The 21,760-nt window shown below is 58.8% G+C and overlaps 2 protein-coding genes across 2 annotated transcripts; one reads left to right on the plus strand and one right to left on the minus strand.

The window, feature by feature from the left end:
- Nucleotides 1–2,521: 2,521 nt before the first annotated feature.
- On the plus strand, nt 2,522–10,214 carry LOC148052525 (E3 ubiquitin-protein ligase TRIM7-like). Its single transcript, XM_087729918.1, has 7 exons — nt 2,522–3,118; nt 5,596–5,682; nt 5,771–5,998; nt 6,673–6,695; nt 7,245–7,360; nt 7,741–7,773; nt 8,639–10,214. Exons 1-7 carry the CDS (start codon nt 2,606–2,608, stop codon nt 9,163–9,165), a joined length of 1,527 nt encoding a protein of 508 aa, XP_087586044.1. The 5' UTR covers nt 2,522–2,605; the 3' UTR covers nt 9,166–10,214.
- A 152-nt stretch (nt 10,215–10,366) lies between these two features.
- ZNF692 (zinc finger protein 692) lies at nt 10,367–20,674 on the minus strand. The gene is made up of 12 exons (XM_087729882.1): nt 20,217–20,674; nt 19,027–19,223; nt 18,904–18,935; nt 18,078–18,491; nt 17,348–17,396; nt 17,020–17,163; nt 16,551–16,679; nt 14,064–14,126; nt 13,721–13,799; nt 13,168–13,282; nt 12,779–12,878; nt 10,367–12,324 (listed from the first exon to the last, which is right to left on the minus strand). The coding sequence occupies exons 1-12, from the start codon at nt 20,295–20,297 to the stop codon at nt 11,877–11,879; spliced, it is 1,851 nt and encodes a 616-aa protein (XP_087586008.1). The 5' UTR covers nt 20,298–20,674; the 3' UTR covers nt 10,367–11,876.
- Between the last annotated feature and the right edge of the window lie 1,086 nt (nt 20,675–21,760).

Genomic DNA, 21,760 nt, shown 5'->3' on the forward strand with positions numbered 1-21,760 from the left:
GGGGGAGGGTACTGGGGGATGTTTTAACAAGTGTGGACTGAGGGGACCAGGCTGCCAGTCTGTTGATGGCTTCGCATTGCGGCGGCCATCCTGCTTCTTTCAAGCAGGGAAAGGGTCTGGTTTTGGGGGTAAAAGGGGGGTTTTCTGTCAACGGGGGTGGCTGCTGGCATGTTGGGGATGTTGGGCCAGCAAGGAGCACGGCCCAAAGGTGTTTAAGAGCCCCGTGAGGGGTTTGGGGCTCACAGACGCCTCAAAAATGGCCCTGTCCCCCCCTTGGGCCACAGCGGCCCTTTTGGGGGGCTTTGCCCCCTGACAGGGCACGTCGCCGTGGCAATGCCGGCTGGCTGCCCGCACCCAAGATGGGCTTCATCCCCCAGGGGCCATCTTGAGCAGGGCCATCCTGGCAGCAAGGGGAAGGCCGCGGCCATCTCGCCCCGCTTGCCCTGACCGCCCCACGCTGAGGAGGAGGCCGCAGCCATCTTCCCTCTCGCCCTGCCTGAGGGCGAAGCTGCCATTTTGGGAGAGGGCAGCGGCCGCCATTTTGGAAGCGGGCGCGGGCCGCCATTTTGGAAGTGGGCGCCTCCCCTCTGAGGCGATCCCGACCCCCCCGCAGGCCCCGAATTAATGTTTTTTCACCCCAATTTCTGCCCTCCGCAACCCAATAGTAATGTCTCCCGCAAATATTTCCTCCCTGAAGCAAATTTCACCAGAAGACAGTGAGGAAAATTTAAAGAAAAGCAGAGAAACCATGGCGTTGTAGCCTCCATCTGCCTCGCGCTTCTCCCACAGCAAGAGGGACGCTCCTGGTAGGGATTATAAATCTGGGGCAGGGCTATTGCATGGTTGCAAGGAGGTTTTGGGTTATTTTTCCCTGAATTCAGGTCCGTCGAGCTGATCCGTGACACCCACAGAGAGGCCGAAGCTGTGAAAACCACCCCCAAAAAATCCTCCCACCTTCATGCCAGAAACCCCCAGTTCAGTGACCGCCACCCCCCCCAAAAATGGATTTCTGAAGGCAAAAAAAGTCCACAGGGAGCTCCTCCAACTTCTTTTTCGCAATATTTAATCCTTCACGCTGGAAAACCCGGTTGCTGGGTGACAGGTGAGCGAGCCCAGGGCAAAAATGTGCCCTTTTCTACGAAAAGCACTAATTTTGAGGCGAAACGGGCTGCCTTGAGGGTCTGCTGTGACCAGGGCAGCTCCAAACCCGCCTGGCGTCTCCTTTTGTTCACAAAAAAATGGTTTAAAAATGATAAAAAGCAAAGCCGGGCAAACCGCGCACTGGGTCGTGGTGCCGTTCAGGCTTAATTACGATCACGAAGCTGCAATTTAAATTAATTAAACCCGCAGGGGTCGTTGGGGTGGGTTTTGAGCACCCACATCCACCCCCGAGGATGCTCCCCGCGCCCTGGTGCCTTTGGCACCCAAACCCCAACATTGGGGTGAATTAATGGGATTTAGGGGCACCCCCAGAATCGTCCCCTCGCTCCGGCCTGGCGGCGAAAACCAAGGGGAAAAGCGTGAAAAACGGGAGGCTGTTTCAGCCGGGCGGGGGGAGAATAATTAAGAAAAATTAAAATAAATCGCCAGCGTTCAGCCTAACGAAGACACTTTGGTGTCAGAAGTTGAGACGTTAAGATGATCATTTTTAGCGATTATTAAGACGTGATTTAATAGTGTTGGTTTAAGAGAGACGGGCTGAGGGGATGGGAATAATTAATGTGTATTTAAAGTTTATTTTCAGGGAATTCTCAGGATGATGGAGCTCCCTGGATGTAGGGATGCTCCGTGGGGCTGCTGCAGAGCCAGCGAGAGCCCAGGCGCCCGGCTGCCCCCCCCCCCCAACATCCTATAGGCGCCGATGCATCCCCCCAACATCCTATAGGCACCCAGACACCCAGGCTTCCCCCCCCCCCAGCAACCTACAGGGACGCAGACCTCCCCCCGGTACCCTATAGGGACTGAGACGCATTCTCCCCCCACCCCAACAACTTATAAGGACCCCCCCAGCACCCTATAGGCACTGATGCATCCACACACCCCCCAACATCCTATAGGGACCCAGCCATTCGGACTCCCCCAGCACCTATATGGACACACAGCCCTCCCAGCACCCTATAGGCACCGATGCATCCATACCCCCCCCAACATCCTATAGGAACCCAGACACCCGGGCTCCTCCAGCACCCTATAGGGGCTCACGCCCCTCCCAGCACCCTATAGGCACCGATGCATCCACCCCCCAATATCCTAGAGGGAGTCACACCCCTCCCAGCACCCTATACGCACCGCTCCATCCACCCCCCAACATCCTATAGGGACCCAGACACCCGGACTCCCCCAGCACCTATAGGGGGCCACCCCCCCCCCCCCGCCCCGTTCTCTATAGCCCCCCGGGCCCCGCCCCCTCTCAGGCCGCGCACGCGCAGCCCGCCCCCCCGGGGGGGGGGAGACGCCGACGTCCTGGCGCCTTCTCCCTCCCCGCGCAGGCGCGGCCACGCCCCCTCCGCCGCGCGCAGGCGCGGCCCCGCCCCTCCCGGCCGGCAGTCGGGCGGCGGAGCGGCGCGGAGCGGAGCGCGGAGCCCAGCGCAGCCGGGGAGCCGGGATGGAGGCGCCGCCCGCTCCCCCCGCCGTCCCGCCCGCTCCCTGCAGCGCGGCCCGAAGCCTGCAGGACGAGTTAACGTGCCCGGTGTGCCTGGAGTACTTCAACGACCCGGTGTTGGTGGCCGAGTGCGGTCATAACTTCTGCCGCGCCTGCGTGACCCAGTGCTGGGAGGACTCGGCGCGGCGGCTCTGCTGCCCGCAGTGCCGGGAACCGGTGCCGCAACGGCTTTTCCGCCCTAACCGTTCTCTCGGTAACATCGTCCACATCGTCCGCCAGCTGGGGCTGCCGCCGGGCCCTGCCGAACCCCCGCCGGGGCCTCCCGCCCCCGCCCCGCCTCTGCCCGCCGCCGCTCCGCCCGGCCCGCCGGGGCCGCCGCGCTGTCCGCGCCACGGCGAACCCTTGCGGCTTTACTGCGTGCAGGATCGCCGCGCCGTCTGCGTCGTCTGTCACCTTTCCCGGGAGCACCGTACCCACACCGTGCTCCCCGCCGAGGAGGCGGCCCACGCCGCAGAGGTCAGTGGCGGGGGGGGGGGGCGGTGCACCGGGAGCTGGGGAGCACATGGGGTGCCCTAAGGACTCCCCTGTTTATGGGGGTGCAGTAGGGACCCCTCTCCCGGGGGCGGCAGTGCAGCGGGAGCCCAGTTTGGGGGCGGTAGGGACCCCCCCCAAGGAGGGAGAGTCCTGGGAGCCCCCCCGGGATGTTGGGGTGCAATGAGGAGATGCCTTGGGGAGCCCCTCTCGGGTGCAGGAGGATGGGGGATGCAATAAGGACCCTTTTTGTGAAGGGAGAGGAGCAAGGCCCCCCCCCAGCCCGAATTGGGGGTGCAATAAGGACACCCCGCGGGGTGGGGGTGCACCGGGGAACCCCCTCCCCGCGGGAGGCAATGCACCTGGGGTGCAACAGGGAGCACCCCACTGATGTGTATGCCCCTATTCCTACGTACCTGGGTGTAGGGAGGGTAGTGGGGTGTCCCCCCCAGGGTGTGGGGTGCAGAATGGGGCCTCACCGGGGACCCCATTCTAAAGTGGGTGCTTCTCCATACAGTGGGGCGGGATATGGGGTTCAATAGGGACTCAAATCCGCCCCAGAAATAGGGACACCCCGGGGTGGGGGCTGACCCCATGCAGTAGGGCAGGATGGGGGACTGTCCCCTGTGCAAAATGGAGCTGGGTTTAACTGGGAAGATACTGGGAGGGGGGTGTCGGCCAGTTTAGTCTCCTGTCTGAAATAAGGCTGAGCTGGGATGGAAATCCCTGGGATCGCTTCCGTGCAGGTGTGAGTGTGCAAAATACCATCAGGCACCCCAAAATCCTCAGCTTTCCTGGGCAGCAACGCTCTGGAATGAGCGTGGAGCCTGGCTCCTGGGGGTGGGGAGGCTTATTTTTTTAGCACCGAGCACAATCTGGGGCTAAAGTGGAGCAGGAATCCCCCAGGAGTGACTCCCCCCCCCCCCCCCAAAAAAACCAGCACAAGGTGGTTGAGCAACGTGACGCAGAGCAAAAACGAAGCCCGGACTTCGGCGGTGTTTGATCTCTGCCGAAACCGCCGTGGTGATGAAGGGGAGACCCACACATTGCGATGCAGGGGGGCTCCCTGGTGGAAATAGTTATTAATTAATAATTAAGAGGCGTGTGAGCGCGGTGGCCTAACCCTGAGCAGCCAGGCCTCGTTTCTCCGGCGGGGTGAAGGAAAACCAAGATGCCGGACGGGGAGCGGATGTTTACTGCGCAGCAGCGGCTGGAGGAGGAGGAGGAGCAGCAGCCGGGGCGATCACGGTGGATTGGGGAAGGGGATTGCGTGATCGTTAACCGCTGCATATTAATTGTTGCAATTATCAGTGTCGAGGCAGGTGGCACCAAAGGCTTTTATACTGAATTTTGTACTGAAATTGCGGTGGGTGCCTGGTTGCACCATCCTTGTCATCTTCAGTGGCTGCGGCTGCTCTTAGTGGGAAGCCAGAGCTCGAGTTGGCGGCATCGTCCCCACCCCCAAATTTGGGATCTTGTCCTTTTTTAAGACCGCAGCGTCTTTAGGCAGGTCCGCCATTGAACGCTGCTCAGGCTGCTGCTCTCTTGTGGTTTTTTTTTTTTTTTTTCCCCCTTCGTTAATCTGCTTTTACGCATTTTTAACAACGGGTTGTTGCCCCTTGGGGGCTGCTTGCAACCCGTGCCCCCATTTTTCCGATTTTTGCTTTTATCTCGTGCTTAAATTCTGCATTATCAGGAGGCATGTGGTAGCAAGCACCGGTTTGCACAGCCGGTTAGCAACAGCAAAATCTCTGTAGCTTTGCATTTTATTTATAAAAGATCCGTCGCTGCTTGCTCCCAAAAGCCCTGCTGCTTTTTGTTTAGTGTTGCTAGGAGCTTCTCCATCTTCCTCGGAGGTCAAATGACTTAAATGAGGGCGGGCACGATGGTTTCTAGTAATAAGCCGTTAATAAACTTAAGGAGCAGCCTGGAGGTGGCTGGCCCCTCCATCTCGGTGGGGTTCAGGCAGATGTCGGGGTGCCTCGGCCGGTCTCCCCGGCTCGTGGCGGGGCTGAGATGTGAAAGCTGATCCCGAGAGGCGCTGAGGCGGAAGGGGTTTTCACGTGGGTGGGACTTAGTGGTTTGCGTTTGCAGCTGCGCTCTTACAGGGAGCTAAAAATTGGCTCTAATTTTTTTTTTTTTGCCTTGCTCCTCTTTCTTCTTCCTCCTGCCCCTGGCTCCGAACTGCTCAGGCTGTTTTAGGGGACAGTTTTTGGGCTGGTTGGGGAAAGTTTTGGGCTTTCTTGGCATGCCCGAAACTAAGGGTTGAGGATAACAGGGCAGGGGAGGACACAGTGCGGTGATGGCCTCACCTCTTTTTGGGTTCGTGGTGTTCTCCAGCTTAAAAAAAAAAAATAAACACAGTTGATGAAATTGGAGGGAATCCCCCACCATCCCTTTCCTCCGTATTCCTGATCCCAAAGAGGAAAGATTCCCAACAGATCTCCTCTTTCTCCTTCCAGGAGGTGCCACAGGAGCATTTGAGCTCCCTGAGGAAAGGGCGTGAGGAAGCCAAGGCTGAGAGGGAGAGGCAGAGCGAAGACTTGCTGGTGAGTGCCTCGGGGTGGGGGGTTCCCCAAAACCCCCCCGGCCGCGGGGATGTCGGTCTCACGTGGGTTCCCCCTCTGGGTTTTGCAGAAGCAGACAGAAGTGGAGAGGCAGAAGATTGTGGCCGAGTGCAAGGAGCTCCGGGGCTTCCTGGAGGAGAAGGAGCAGCTCCTGCTGTCCCGTCTGGAGGAGCTCGACAGAGACATCGTCAAGAGAAGAGATGAGAGCGTCTCCCGGCTCTCTGAGGAGATTGCCCAGCTTGATAAGCTGCTGGGCGAGCAGGGAGGAGAGAATGGCCCAGGAAACCAGTCTGGGCAGGTGAGACTCCTGGGATGTGTCCTTCCAGCCCGGAGGTTATGGCATAGCAGGGTGTAAAACCCAGGAGAGCTCGAGGTTGGGATCCCTGGGGACAAAAATCCATTTAGAGGGACCGCAGGGTGCTGACGGGTTCTGCTGGGGAGCAGCTCGGTCCATTAACTCCATGCTGGAGCTGGCCCGTCTCTGAGTCAGGGGTTTTGACTTGCTGCTGGGCTGCTTTTTCAGGTGGGAACCCAACTTTTAGCACAGTTTTTGGGGGTAAAATTGGCCCTTTTAGTAGTGAAGCTGCTTGGGCTCCCTTTGATACCAAGAACTAAGAAATACCCAAACAAACATTTTTGGTTTGTGTCATTCCATCGTCACTGTGAGCCCTGAATCCTCATGGTTTTGGCAGCTTGATGGCAGTCATGATTTTTCTTAATTTCTTTAAAAAAGCATGTTGTTTTTTTTTTCCCCACCCACACTAAAAAAAGAAAAAGGGGAAGAAAAAAACCCTATCATTACAATTCTGCCATCTCCGTGAGTCCAGTTGCGCTCTGCTTTGGAAACAGCTGCTGAGAGCTGATCCCCCTTAGCAGAGCAGCCGTGGGGCCGCTTTTGGGGAGGATTTTGGAGGCTGTGAGGTAGAAGAGAGACTCGTACTGATTCTCGGGTTTTTTTTTCTCTCTCTTCAGGGTGTTGTCCCAGCTGGAAGCAGGTGAGTGAACCTGGGCCCTTGCTGGGTTAACTGGGAGGCTCACACCGGAGGCAGAGCTGGCGTTGCGAGGGCGTACGCCCCGTCCGGCTCCCGCCCCGCCTGCCTCGTGGTTCTCGCCCGCGCCCGGGTGTTACCTTTGAGGCAAAAACCACACCGTCGCGGCGGGGCTTTGCAGCCGGCGGGTTGCGGGGGGGCTGGAGCGTCCTTCCAGAGGAAACCGCGGCGGGGCTCGGTTGGTGAGGGACCAAACCCACACCGTCAGGACCAGTAGCAAAAGCCGGATCAGGCTGCTCAGGGCTGGGCCCCCACCAAGGTGTGGAGATCCCCCCACATCTCTGTCCCAGTGGCCTCCTGTGTGCCTCGTACTGGGCAGCTCCAAACTGGACCCAGTCCTCAGGTGTGGCCTCACAAGCGCTGACAGAGGGAGAATAATCCAATGCCAAACTTCTTCAGTACCAGGGCAGGTTTCTTTCCTGCCTCTCGTTTGGAGATTTTATTTTATTTTATTTTTTTCCAGAGGGGAAACTAATACTTATTTCTCCTCCCCAGCTTTGAGAGCTGGATGTTTTGCAAGCCGGAGGCTGGCTTCACGGAGCTGGAGAAGAAACTCAAGAGCTTTTCCCAGAAGAGCGCAGTGCTGAAAGAGGTCTTGCTGGAGTTCAAGGGTGAGCGCTGAAAAAGGTTTTCTTTAAAAGTTGGTGTCTCCTAACCCCTACGTTTAATTCGCCTTAAAAGAAAGATGAAATTCGCCTTAAAAGGTGATTTGCTTTGAGCTGTGCTCTTGTTTCTCCCTTGGGCTTGTTGGGAGAACTCTTTATTGTTTGAGCATCTGCTCATCAAAAATATAAAGCCCCGTTTGCTTGAAAAGCAGCGCATTTGCGTGGATTTCTGCGTGGAAGTCCGATGCAGCCGTACGCGGTCGTTCCCAAGCAGCAGCGTGCGGTGGTTTGCCGTAAGGCAGGGAGCAAGGTCGCGTGCGCGTAGGCAGTCCCCGGGGACGCCCCGTGACCGAAGGGGTCTAAATTTCTTCCTTTTCTTCCCTCAGAGAACCTCCGGTTCGAGCTGGAGAATGACACAGGTGAGTCTGGTTTGGTTTTGGGAGCCTGACCTTCATTTTTGCAGGGCTTAATTTGAGCGTTTCAGCTTCCCCGGGGGGGGGTATGTCGGCGGTGAGACCTTCAAGCTAGCTTTGGAGGTCAGGAGAGGAGAAAATTACTGCTGGTGCTGCCAAAGGAAGGGGGGAAAAACCGATGCAGCTGCTGGGTGAGTCCACAAAAGGGGCAACCGTTGAATTTGTTAGGAAACCGTGGGGTTAAGAGGACTCTCCAGAAGCTGATCCACTCTACCCGGAGCGAGGAGACCTTTGGCCCCGCCGGCGGGTGCTGAGTTAGCTCAGAGATGGACTTTGCAACCTCTTGCGTTTGCTGCTGGTAGCTCAGGGCCGTCGCTGGGCTCCGTCTCCTTGGCTGGGTGCAGGACAGGCCCCTCGCTTTCCGCAGTCTCTGATATTCCCCTCTCACAGTCGTTTTCAGGCCGTGCAGCCCTAGTTCCTGGCAGTCCCCCGAGGACAAGAGCAGCTCTTAGACACGAGGATCTTTGTGCTCGCTGCTCTCCGGCGCTTGGCAGTGACTAAAAAAAAAAGTTATTTCTGCCCAGAAGTTTCTATTCCCGAGGACGGAGGTGTCTCGGGTGGGGCAGGCCGGGGGGTTGGCAGCAGAGATCTGGCTGTTTCTCCGCTTTAATTAGAAAGCGGAGCCTGATCTTGGTTCCCCTGCGGCTCTTTGCACTTTGGGCGCTTAAAACTTTGGGAAGCGACTCGTCTGGCGTCGTCCTTGCTTGGTCTGGGGCAGAGACGATGAATCCCCTCGGAGGGCAGCTCCGACCAGGGTGGGAGAAGGGTCCTTAGCTTGCAGACGCTCACATCCATGCTTCCCTCTTCCCAGGTGATCTCTCTCTGGACCCGGACACTGCCAACCCCTACCTGGTGCTGTCGGAGGACAAGAGGAGCGTGCGGCTCAGGAGCGCTCCCCAGGAGCTGCCGGCAAACCCCAAAAGATTCGATTATTCCTTTTGCGTGCTGGCGGCGGAGGGTTTCATAGCTGGGAGGCATTACTGGGAGGTGGAGGTGGGAGACGGAGAGAGCTGGGTCCTGGGGGCGGCCCGCGAGTCGGTGCGGAGGAAGGAGAAAATCGACTTTGCTCCGGAGGAGGGGATCTGGGCGGTGGGGTTGAACTGGAAGGGGAAGAATTGGGATCAGTATCAGGCTTTCACCTCCCCGGAGACGCCCCTGTCCCTGTGCGAGAGGCCCAGGAAGATCGGGGTGTACCTGGACTACGAAGGTGGGTGGGTGGCGTTTTACAACGCCGATAACATGGCTCCCATCTTCACCTTCACGGCCGCTTTCACCGAAAAGATCTTTCCTTTCTTCTGGCTCTTCTACGTGGGCTCCTCGCTCTCCCTCTGCAATTGACCCCGTCCGGTTTCTTTATCCCTCCCCAAGGTGACCTGCAAGTAGTGCCCCCTCCTGTCCCCCTTTTCCCCTTGCTTTCAGACAGAGGACCCCGAAACTCATGATTATCCCTTGTTCGGCTTTGGGGTTAACTTTTTCTTGTCGCGTTTAAAAGTTTTGGGTCTCTTTACCCTGAAAACCTTCCTCTGGGGCATCGACCATTGAGGGTGACTGCTTAAAAAGCCTCGACGTGGGGTTATTTCCCCCCGCCTCTGCTGTAAAAGCAACCCCATGTTTTTGTTTTTGTTCTGTTCGAAGTTGGCTGCCCCATGAAAACAGGGACGTAACCAGGGAGAGAAGCTACCTTAGGGGTTTATCGCATCCTGCATTGATCCGTAGCCAAAGCCGCCTGCTTTTGTGCACCCCGGGAAGCTCTCGAGGGCTAGAAAACCTGCGTGAGGAGGAGAGGTACTGTACCCCCTCCGATTTCTGAGACCATTGCTCTGCAGGTCACCTTTTAGCTTTCCCCCCACCCCATCCTCGCTTTCCTTTCCTCCTTGGGAAGGGGCCGAGCCCGTCTTTTCGCTGCCGCTAGAGCTAAGAGAGCAAAACCCCGCCATCTCCCTCGCCGCTTCCCCCCCGTTAACGCCGCGCAGCCGTAGAGCCGAGCGCTGGGAGCCGCAGCCCCGGGGAGCGAGGCAGTCTGAGCCGGGGGGGGAGGGGGACACACACGATTTTGGGGTCAACCCAAAAGCTGGCAGGGGCGTAGCTGTAGGGAGAGAGCCACGGACGTGTCGCAAATCATGGAGTCTCTCGGGCGCGCTCGGCGTCGCAGATTTTTGGGGCTGGCTTTGCGGATGTGGGGTGATGGAAACCCAGGCCGTGTCGTGGGGAAGGAGGGGGAAGCCTTGTTCTAGGTGTGATCTCACGCGTGCTTATAAACCCCTGCCCGCCCTCGTGTGATCCCGCGATGCTGTTATGTCTCTTTGCCCTGTCACTCTGTTTAGTGGGGAAATAAAAGTTGCTGTGCAAAAAAAAAAAAAAAAAAAAAAAAACAAAAAACCACAAAACCCCCAAACCCCCTAAAACCCAACCATCCGATGTTTGTCGGTGCCGGCAGCGGAAGGAAAAGCCGCTCTCCGGGGCCAGGCTTGGGCCTGTGGCGATGCCGCTGCTGCTGAGCCCCCCTCTCCTCCGAGGTGACGCCTCTCCTTGGCGCTCGGGGGGCTCGGCAGAGTTTCGGGGTCCCTGCAGAGGGTAAATTAACTTTAAATGCCCAAAGAAGCGGGTTTAAGACCTTTTCCTTGCGTATATAGAGATGTATTTTAACTCTTTAGTCAGAAAGCAATGAGGCAACAGCTCCGTTTTCTTTGAGAGCTGCTAGAAAAGGAATAAAATAATATTTAAAGCCTCTAAACGAAACCCTTGGGGAGGCAGAATAAGGGGAGAGAGGGACCCTGGGTTTGGGGGAGCGATGGTAGGGGCTTGCATGGTGAAAGGGGGGGTCCTGCTTGCTCCCCATGGCCCTGCCGGTGCTCAGCACCTGGCAGCATCAAGCCCTTCTTTGGGGTGAAAAAAAGCCCTTTTTGGGGTGAAAACCCCTCTTTTTTGGGGGTGGGTGGCAGCCCCTCTGTGAGGGGACGCAGCCTTGCTGCAGGCAGCAGCCGCGTGCGCACGGGGAAGGAGCGGGAGCACGAGGGGTGCTGCTGCCCCGTGCTGGGGGGAAATTGGGGTGCCCGTTCCCCCCCCCCCAGCCCAGAAAATCCCCCCAGTTCTGCTCTGAGAAGGAAAATATCGCGCAGCAGGAAAGCAGATGCCCCCAAGAGGGGGTAGTGATGGTGCAGAGATGCTCTGCGATATTTATCCCTGGTCTGGGAGCTCTCGGAGCCCTCGCAGCCCCGTTTTTGGGTCAATTCCTTCGTGGCCGGTTTCTCTAAGCCGATAACCGGCGGCGCGGTTTGGATACGGGGCCGCGCTCCGGCTCATCCCGATTCCCACGGGCGCGATTCCGTCCTCCCCGCAGCCCCTTTATCTGTGTCAAAACCGTCTTCTGGCCTCCGCTTGCAGGGGGGTGATTTTTTTTCCCCCCGATAAACCCTGTTGAGCGGGCAACCTTCAAGGCTGCGTAAATATTACAGTCCTTTCCCAAAAGGCTCAATAAAAGGCAAGTGGTGTTTATAGGACTTGGGGAACCATCGCCGGATCAAATAACACCCGTTATCCGAGGCCAAAACCGATACAGCCTCGCTCTCCTCCACCTACCGTTGCCTTCCCGACCGCAATCGCCCTTTTTTTATTGTGCGAAATACAACCTGTGGCCTGGGCAGGCCGCACTCAGGGAAATCGCCCTTTTCTACCGCTGTTCTTCATAGAAACTCGGCGCAGAGGTGGCCGCCGCAAGCGGGGAAACCCACTTTTATACAAAATAAGTCTTTATTGAGGATCCTGCCGAGGACTTTGGCAACCTCACGCTCCCTCCTCGCAGCGAGGGAGCCGGGCGCGAGGCTCTCCGCCTGCGGCAACGCTGCTGCGAGCTCCAGGGAAGGCTGGGTTTTGGCGGAAAAGCTGGGATTTCCCCCGGGAAGCGCCGGTCCTTGCCCATCCCTTGTATTTTTGGCACCTGGACGTGCTGCTGGCACACGCCGCGGGGTCCGGCGTCGCTTCGTCTTGCCCCGTGGGTCCTCTCCTGCTCTCTGGTCCCTCCTGCGGCAAGAACTGGAGGATGAATCCCGCTACGAACCAACGCCGTCCATCACCCGGCCTCGGGGCGCGCCCGGATCCTGCCGGCTCCCCCCCCGATACTCAGCCAAGGCTGCGATGGGAGGTGGGGTCTTCTCCGGTTCTCCACCGCTCGCCAGGGCGTCCCCAAGCCCCGGCATCTCCAGGGGCTCTGCGGCCAACGCTCCGGGTGCCTCCGGCTGCTCCGGCCCCGCCTGCAGCCCTGCGCCGAAGTTCAGCGGTGGGGACGGCACCGCCTGCCGCTGGCCCCCCTCGCCCTGGGGGGGTCCGCCGGGCACTTCGGGGTGACTTTTGCTTTTGTGGGCAGTGACGTTGTCTTTCTTCTCGAACTTCTTGCCGCAGATGTCGCAGGAGAACTGGTAGAAGGAGTCGGCGTCGTGTTTCTTCATGTGCCAGTTCAGGGAGGCTTTCTGGCGGCAGGTGAAGCCGCAGATCTCGCACCTGGGAGAAAACAGGAGGAGATTTAACGTAAAAGAATAAAAAAGACAGGCATTACAAGGGATTAAGCGCGAGGGAGAATTGGCCCCGCCTCATCTTGCTGCTGCAGTTTTACGTGGGCTTAGCAACGCCACCGCCCCGCGCCGCTGCGGTCCTTCGCTCGGTGTGGCTTCAGCACACCCTCCAGGCAAGGAGCTGCATCGCTCTCGGTAAATCCCAGATAATTACGCTTCTCCAAATCAAGCCCACGCTCTGACGCTGATCCTCAAGCTGCTGGATCAGAGCGCAGCCCGCCCCGGCGGGCAGAAACCTTTCGGCAAAGCAAAAATAACAGCAAGTCCTCCGGCTACCCGCGGCGAGAAACTCCGAGAAGCTAAATTTGAGTTGCAAAGCGATGGGGAGAAACCCTGATGCCACCCGGGGAGCCAGCGGTCGCGTTGGTGGGACCGGTACTTACTGCAGGGGCTTCTCCCCTGTGTGGATGCGCCTGTGGATGATCAAGTTGCTGCTGGTACGAAAGGATCGGGCGCAGAACTCGCAGATATAGTCCCGCTTGTCTGGGGGGCAGAAGGGAAAAAAAAAAAAAGCTGAGGGGCTGATCCAGCCGAGAAGAGCACAGGGGGCTTCAGGATGAGTTTTAGGAGCCAGGATGCTTTCCCAGCACAGAAATGGCGATCTCGGGAGCAGAAAGCAAAACGGGTGCGGTAACATCTACCAGGGATGCGCCTGAACGGCGAGGACGTGGGTATGGCCAGCTGGAGCCCAGCAGAGGTGGACCAGCGCAGGAGAGGAGGTATAGGGGGGTATATATCCGTGTAGGTGCCCGTGCCGAGGTGGCCGACTCACCGCTGTGCAGCTTCTCGTGCTCCTTGAGGTGCTTCTTGAAGTTGAAGGACTTGCCGCAGCTGGGCTCCGAGCAGGTGAAGGTCTTCTGGTGGACGTGCTGGTACTTCTTGTGGTGCTGCCGTTTTGGGGAGAAAAAAGGGGGAGTGAGAAGAGAGGAGGATGGCGCTGAGAAGCTGCACTTGGAGAAAGCCCAAGGGCACCTTCCAGCGAAAACCTCCCCGCCCTGTTTCGCTCCCTGAAGCGCGTGGTGGGACTTCAAGAGACCTCAGGCACGCCGAGCTGCTGCTCAACACACGAGGCCAACGCCTCCCTTATTATCCAGCTTCGGAAAGCCGTGGGGAATTGGGGTTGCCCAGCTCTGCCTCTAGGACAACAGCCAAAATGCCCAAAACGGAGCTTGGACAAGCAAAACTTGACCCATCTAATGGGTCACCAAAGCTGCCGGTGGCCCCAGAAGAGACTGGGAGCAGGAGGGATGCTCGTGCCCAGCTCGGCTGCACCTCCCGGGGCACGAGAGGTGGATTTAAGCGCAACGGTTGCCCCCAGCCCTCACGTTCAGGTACTGGCGGTTGGAGAAGATCTTGCCGCAGCCTTCGAAGTCGCACAGGAGGATCTCACGCTTTGCCGCCTTCCTGCAGAAAGAGAGGGTGGGAAACCATCATCGGTGAGGGTGAGCAGGGAGGAGAGCCGAAAAAGCCGTGGCTTTTGGATTTGGCACCCCACTAGGTCCTCGTCACCCACCCTCCCTCCTACCCACCCATCGAAAGCTTCATTTAAGGAAATAAAGCCCTTCGGGAGGCTCCTGTCGGAGCAAGCGTCGCTTGCCAAGGGTGTCCTGTCATGGAAGGGCTGAGCTGCACCTTCTCGTCGTCCCCTTCCCCACGGGCCCCGGGTACCTGATCCTCTTCGGGCCGATCTGGGCCACGTCCTCGTCGCACGGCCGCGCTCGCCTCTTGCAGCTGCAACGGGAAAGAAGGGGCTTGAGTGAGGCTCTTGTCCCCTCTCTTTGTCCCCAAGCATGGAGCCGAGACGCTGCGGTCCTCCAGCCTCGCAACCCCTACATTTTCCAAGCAAACCCTACGTTAAAACCATCCTCTGGGCAACCATTTCTCTTTTATTGCCTCCATTTGGGGAATTCACTCCAATATTTCTCCCCATCAGAGAAGGAAACGATGTCGTTAACAAATACACAGACACCATAAATAGGGATCGATCCTTTATTACTCATTACAAAAAAAACCCTTTCACATGGTTTTGGATATGTCCCAGGACATTTAAGATTGATGTCAACCTCAGGCCAGCCTCGTTTGATCTATAATTTATCCGCAGCTCCGTGGAAACAGCAGCTATTTTGGGCTGACATCCTGAAATTAAAGAAAAATACGTTAAAAAGAACAGGCGTGCTTTTGTGGGGAGGAGAAATAGAGAGATTAATAGTTTAATAGACGACGATGCCAAACCACATCCTCAGCACGGAATAAAAATAGGGGCTGGGCATCTTTGTCCACAATCTCTTAAAAATGTTGGATGAGCTCACGATGGCCTTACCTTTGGGGAGAGAGAAGAGGATGAACACAGCAAGTCTGGAGGCTCTCGCTCATAAAACAGTCTTTTATCTCCAGTCTTCCAGTTGCTGCGACAAAAGAGGGGGAAAAAAATTAATCAAATGCCTGGAAATATGATCTCGGTAACCAAGCTCAGCCTTAAAAAGGGCAGAACCGACTTAAAGCTTAGGCAGGGCTTTGGAGAGGGGGTTAAAAGCTCCAAGACGGCACTGGTTGCCCAGGAAAGTCAATGACCGCTTTCATCAGCCACCCCTGCAGCTCTCCACTGGGCCTTGGGCGCATCTTTAGGAGGTCTCAACACCAGGATTTTGAATGGAAAGTGTACAGGACCCAAAAATGCCAAGGGAATGTGAAAAATCCCTCTTTTAATTCACGTCTGGCCTTAACAAGGCCTACTTAGGCCTAACCCAAACCTTTCCACCCTCACATTGAAGGTGAGAGCCTGGTGTCGCCCGGTGCGACGTGACCAGCGGCGGGCAGGGAGAGGAGAAAAGCAAATGCCGTATTTACCATCAAGTTTTCCTTTGCTGGGACTGGGCCTCCGGGTGGGCGTTCGCTCTTCCAGCGAGTTCTGAGGCGGTTTCAGAGCTGCAAGGCGAGGGGAAGGGTGTTTAGCACCGAAAAGAAGCGACAATACCATGCCAAAGCGAAAAGCTAATTGATAAAAAGCCTTAACGGAGCAGCACGATACTTACGTGGTGAGTTCTGGGGCGTGCGTTTTGCTGCCGGTCCCGTCTTTCATGGGACGCGTGAAGGCAAGATGCGTTACAAGGCGGTGTTACGTGGTTGCGCCGGCGAACTCCAATGAAAAAGGGGTTTTTAACGCCCTCGTCGTATTAAAAAATGTAAGAAAATCCAGCCAGGTGACATCTCCTTGTGTGTCAGACCCAAGAGGCAACGCATGGCCCCTCTTCTTGTTTCAGCATCGAGACCAACCTCTTGCATAAAGACCCAGCAAATAACTGAGCGATGATTTGAGCTTATTTAGAACAGAAAAGTGAATTTTGAGCCCACGTGGCTGGGAAGGAAAGGTTAAAACCTAACCCTCAGCCTCAAACAGGCCGTGGTAAAGAGTGCTTGCGAGTTAAGTAACGGTGGTTGTTACCAAGCTGTCCCTTGACCGACTCTTGAAGTTTGCAGCGCTGCCGTCGCTACTCGCTTCTCCCCCTGGGCTTGAGCTGCCGGGCAATATAGCTGGGCCGTATAGAGCTGCTCTGGCTGCTGGAGAAGCCCCCTATCTATAGGTGGAGACAGCAGTCTCTGTGCTTCTGCAGGGGCTGGAGGGGTGGGACGTATGGATTTTTTTTGCTGCTGCAACCTCCAGGCTGCGCGGAGGCTTCAACGCCCACCACAGTGGTGGTTTAAGGGGTCTTCATCCCCCTCTGGGGACAACCCCTGCCCCAGCAGCACATCCTTGCTCCCCGACCACCCAGGACCGGCTCCACGAGAGACACGGTGGACGAAATGAAGACGCGTTAAGCCCCCCCGTAGCGAGATCGGCACCCCAGACCCCTTTGCAAGCTCCAACGCCCAACGAGGCCAAGCGACGCAGCTCTGCCCTGCGGACGACGGCACCGCGAGGAGGATTAAACCCCCCTGGGGACACGTGGCTCTTCCCCTGCCCAGAGCTCAGGGCTTGAACACCATTTATCGTTGGCCTGGATGGTTTCCATCTGGTTTCTCAGCACGGAAAGCAGCATCATCTCCAACATGCCCCAAAACGCTCGCTCAGTGGCCACGGAGAGATGGCTGCCCCAAGACGGGCACCCCAATGTCCATCCCCAGCGTCACCACACCGACGCGGCCGTCTTGACTCACCTGACTCGTCCAACCTTCTCCTCCGATGGGCTGGAGCTGGTCAGGCTCGGCTCGTTCGGGGGCTGCTCCTCCTTTACGGGTTTCTTACGGGCTTTGGGCTGGCTTTGTCGTCGCTGTGGCTCAGAGTCGCTGGGGGAGAAGACAGACACGGGATAGGCAAGACGGTTTAGATGGTTGGACGTGGCAGGACACGGCTGGACGTGGCAAAGACCCTCACCCAGGCAGAGATACAGCGAAAGAAGGTGTCTCCCCAAAAGGCTGTGCCCTTCTGAGCTCAGAAGCGCCTTATTTAGGTGATAGAAGGACATTATTCCCATCTCTGCTAGGGTCAGCAAGACAAGAGGGTGGCAGGGATGTACGGTCTGAAACCCTCCCAGTGCGATACCCGTCTGGACTGGGAGCCTGCGGACTGGCTCTCATGTGGTCCCAGTCCATGGGCTCCTTCCCAGCAGCTCCAAGCGCTCTTCACCTGTCCAGAGATGGGTGGTAGTTCTCATCGCGCAGATCATCGGCGTAGGTGAGGTCATCGTCCTCGGCAAAGTCCTCGTCCTCCTCTTCTTCCTCTTCTTGGGGCTCAGCCCCCTGCTCCGCTTTCTCCTCCGGGATGGGCACGCTGCGGGAACGCAACGATCAAAGTCAGCTCTGCCGCAACGGGTGTTATCATGGAAGGTCTTTGTTACAACGTTGGCCGCCCGTTGGAGAACTCAAGGGATGAGATGGATGGGTCCAAACTTGACCTTCAGCTCCGGAGAGCCCAGTTATACGCTGGGGGAAGACTCACGCATGCCACCACTCACCTCCCCTCATCTTTTGCCATGGTCCCGGTCTCCGTCGGCACTTGGGGAGCTGCAAGGAGACGGCAGGAGTTGCGGTAAGTTGAAGCAGGGCTGGTTGAGCCGGGATGTTGGGAGAGGCAGAGGAGGGAGGAGGAGGATGGGGAGCGGATCTGGCAGCAGGGTTGGGAAGCCTGCAGGCGTTGGAAAGGACCTGCATGGTGCCTTCCCGCTGACCAGAAGAAATGAGGGCCAAGTTGCTCCAAAATACTCTACTGGAAGAAGCTCAACCTCTTCTCAAATAGCTACTACAGGGAGAAAAAAAAAAAGATTTTTCTCCCCGGTTTTCAGTCTGGATAAGCAACAAGAGCTGTGGCTCTTGGAAACGGCCGAGAGCTGCATCTGTGCGGGCTCAGCGAGGTCTTCTGCTCAAGACCGGTAATGAACCTGAGGTGCCCCAGCTCTGCTTTTCCAGGGGAAGGAAAGGACGGAGAAGATACGGGCTTGTTTTGTGGTAGGAACAAGCCCAGTGGGAGACTCTTCTACCTGTTTTTCCAGCAAAGGCCCAGAGATTTGTTTTACGTGACGGTGCTGTCACGTCTGGAGCAAGAGGGAGGCAACGGGGTTGGGGCAACACCTGATCCCAGTGGGAAGGTGGCCGATGCGCCCCTGGGACTGGGAGAAGGGCTGAAGATGGGGACTCAAGAAGCCAATGGGGAAATGAGGGTGGAGAAGGGGACACAGAGGAGCTCACCTGCGTTGCCATCATCGCTACCAGCTCCTGGCTCTTCCCTCTGGTCCCCATCACCGACGGGCGACCGAGCTGCTCCCTCCGGTTCAGCTTCGCCCTTCCCAGAGCCGGATTCGGTGGCCAGCCCTGCTCGCCGGAGCGAGCGCCGGCGGCCGGTGGCCGGTGGGGAGCTGCACCCCGAGTCCCCCTGTTGCTCCTCTCCACGGTGACCGGTGGTGGGGGTACGGTCCCCCGCTGTCCCGGGGACACCCCAGGAGAAGCTGTGCCCGGCCATGCACTCCCACACCAGCTGGGACGTGCTGCCTGGGGCCGGGGGCTTCACGTCGGGGACGAAACCGCACTCCTGGCCATGACCGTGGGACAGGACGACCAGGCGCTGCAGGGCATCGGCGTGGAGAAGGCTGGGCTCCGGCTCGCCTGGTGAAGGCACAAAAACCAAACAAATCGGTGAAAACCGGCTCCGAACTTTGGCTTTTCGGTTGTTCTCCATCGTGTAAAACCAGCGTAGGGCAGGGAGACATCTGCAAGTGTCTCCCTCCGCCATCTCATGCGGGCTCTGATATTTCCACCGTATTAAGAGCTCTCCTTTTTTAGCAACCCCCAAAACCTCAAAAAGCTCCCCCCCCCCAAAAAAAAGAGCTGGGGATGCCAAAAAAACCCCAACGCAGCCAAACCGAGGGAGCGCTTCGCCTCCCGCTCGGCAGGGGGGAGCATCTCCAGGTGCACCTCCAGCACCCAAGCGCTCGATGCAACGGGAATCTTCTCTTTTCACCTCTTTTGGACCCAAAATAACCGATGCCAACGCGGATTTGGGGTGGGAGGCACCTACCTGGGCTCCAGACGCAGCCGTGGGAGCTGTACCTGTGGGGGGAAGCGGGAGAGCGAGTGAGCTTAAACCTTTCTTTTCTCCATCCCAAGGGATTTTAAGGGATTTGCAGCCCCCCCCACCGACCTGTCGAGGAGGAACTGGGCCAACTGGGAGTGCAGGGCGAAGCCGAGCTGCTCCTTGAGGCGACACCAGCGCTCCAGGTGCCCCCCGATGCGGATGCGGCACTTGCTGCGGCGGGCGTCCAGCTCCCGGCGTTTCTGTCGTCGGATGCAATCGGGGGCCCGCTGCCGGCCGGGGCGGCCCGGCTCCATGGGGGGGGTGTGGGGGGGGGGGGGGACACACATGGGGGGTCAGGGGGGGACGTGAGGACACGGGAGGGGGATTTAGGGGCGATCTGGCTCCATGGGGGGGTCGGGGGGGACGTGGGGACACGGGAGGGGGACATGGAGATGGCCCAGCTCCATGGGGGGGTCAGGGGGAGACAGGGACATGGGGGACAGCCCAGCTCCATGGGGAGGGGGCTGGGGGGTCCAGGGGGACACAGGGGGGGACACAAGGACATGGGGGGCACATGGGGGCGGCCCAGCTCCATGGGGAGGGGGCTGGGGGGTCCAGGGGGACACAGGGACATGGGGGGACACAGGGACACGGGGGGGGGGGCACATGGGGGTGGCCTGGCTCCATGGGGGGGGGCTGGGGGGGTCCAGGGGGACACGGGGGGGGGGGGGGGGACGACACAGGGACATTGGGGGGTGGCACAGCTCCAGGGGGGGCAGGGGATGGGGGGGGGGGGGGAGGCCCCGCCCCCAGCCTGCTGAAGCCCCGCCCCTGCCTTGGCTCCACCCCTCCAAACCCCCAACCGTGCGTCTCGCCCTCCTTTTGGCCCCGCCCACACGCCGCAGCCACGCCTCTGCCTGGCCCCGCCCCTCCACAACCACGCCCCCTTTCGACTGGCTCCTCCCACTCGCCCCTAAGTCCCGCCCCTCCACGGCAAACCCCGCCCCCTCTCCCCTTAACCCCGCCTCCCGCCTTCCCGCCACTTCCCCCCCCCCCCGCCCCTCACGGCCCCCCCTACCCCCCCCGCAGCCCCGTTCCCGCCGCCGGGCCTTAAAGCGGGCCCCGCGACGGGGAAGGGAAAGCCGAGGGGAAGAGAAGGGCCGAGGCTCCGGCGCGCTGCCGCCCTCCCCGCCGCGGCCGTCCCGCTCGCCGGCGAACCTCCTCCGCCGGGCCGCGCTCCATCTCAACCCGAGGTGGCCCCACCCCGGGGCCGTGCCCCCTTTAAGAGCCACAGGAACCCCCCCCACATCGCTCACACTGCTCGGGGACCGGCACAAGATGGCGGAGGGCCCGCCTCCGCCTCCGCGCATGCGCGCCACGCCACGCCCACCCGCCATAGAGCGCGGGGGCTGATGGGAGTTGTAGTCCTTGGGGGGGGCGCCGGGCGCGGTGCATCATGGGCTTGTAGTCCCCACACTTCAGGGAGGCCACGTTGAGCGTAGGCCTCACCGCCATCAGGCCGCAGGACCGAGGCGGATATTCCCAATTTTGGCCTTTTTTGGGGGTGAAACATTCCCCCCCGCAAGCGCTTTTTGGCTCTGCAGCCCCGCCGGCGGTGGTTTCCATCTCCACAGATGGGATTTGGTTCGGTTGCCGCCAAGGCAGAGCCCCCCCCCAAGCTGCCCCGCGCCCCTTCCCTTCAACCCAGCCCCAAATCTGCGCTAATAATAAATAATAATAAAAATAAAAGCTAACGCACCTTTACTGCCATGGCCGCTTCCACGCTCACTCTGTGCTCCTTCCCCTTCCTCCGAGGGCTTTGGCCAGCGATGGCTGACGGTCGTCCCCGTTGCCCAAATTATCCCGGTTTCACATGAAATCAGTTTTCCTGGGCACCTTTTCAGGGTTCTCCTCTCTCCAGCGAGGGCTCGGCTCCTCTCGGCATCAACAAAGCCGTTAGAAATTCTCCTTTTCCCTCCAGCTGATTTCTACCTCCTCCCTCAGTTTCCCCCCAAAAGCGGATTTTTTTTTTTTTTTTCCCAAATTATTTTTTATTCTTTTTTAGAAAGACTTTTCATCCCCTTTCGCCACGGCTTTCACATGCGGGGCACCGGCTGCGCCTCTGCTCGGCCGAAACCTCGGCGTAAACGGCCCGGATGAAGCTGCCGGCGGATCGCGGAGCTGTAGGAATTGTTTTTCACCCCGCGACGACTCGGTTTTTTTCTCCACTGAGCATCCAGTGATGGTGAATTTTAGGTGTAATCGAGGATTTTGATGCTTTTGACCGGTGTCTTCGCTGCGGGTGGCTTGTCCTGACCCCCAAATACCTCCAGCCCCCCTGCAGCACCCTCGTTATATGCAAATTAGCATGCAAATGAGGGGCCAGCTCCCTGCCCCGCTGTTGGCACAACACGAGAGGAGGGGGAAAAGCGGGGGGTGACGCCTCAGCCCCCCCGGCTCAGAGCTGGGCGGCTTCTTTCTGGCAGATCCACTGCAATCCCGCGCTGCGGCTGTCGGAGCCGATCCTGTCCTCCCTGACCGCCCCGCAGGCTCTGCCTCCATCCCAGGGGCTCAGCTGGAACCTGCGGGTGCCGGAGGGAGCCCACGCCACGGCACGAGGCTCCCTCGGGTGACGGCGGGGGTGCCCACCCCGACACCCATCCCTCCCCAAAGCGCTCACCGGCTCCGGTCCAGGCGGGAGCCGTTCAGCCCCGAGGAGGCAGCGGGGACGGCGGGGGGCTCCTGCGAGGACACACGTCCGCCGCGGGGCAAAACCCCCCTGGGGGGGGTCTCACGTGCCGGGTCCTGCGGTCAGGGGAAGGGGTACAAAAACAAAAGGTGGGGGCTCGAGAGCATCCCC

This window comes from Nipponia nippon, unplaced genomic scaffold (genome assembly GCF_047370975.1).
Source record: "Nipponia nippon isolate SJK-2023a ecotype South Korea unplaced genomic scaffold, ASM4737097v1 scaffold_47, whole genome shotgun sequence".
NCBI classification, from domain to species: Eukaryota; Metazoa; Chordata; class Aves; order Pelecaniformes; family Threskiornithidae; genus Nipponia; species Nipponia nippon.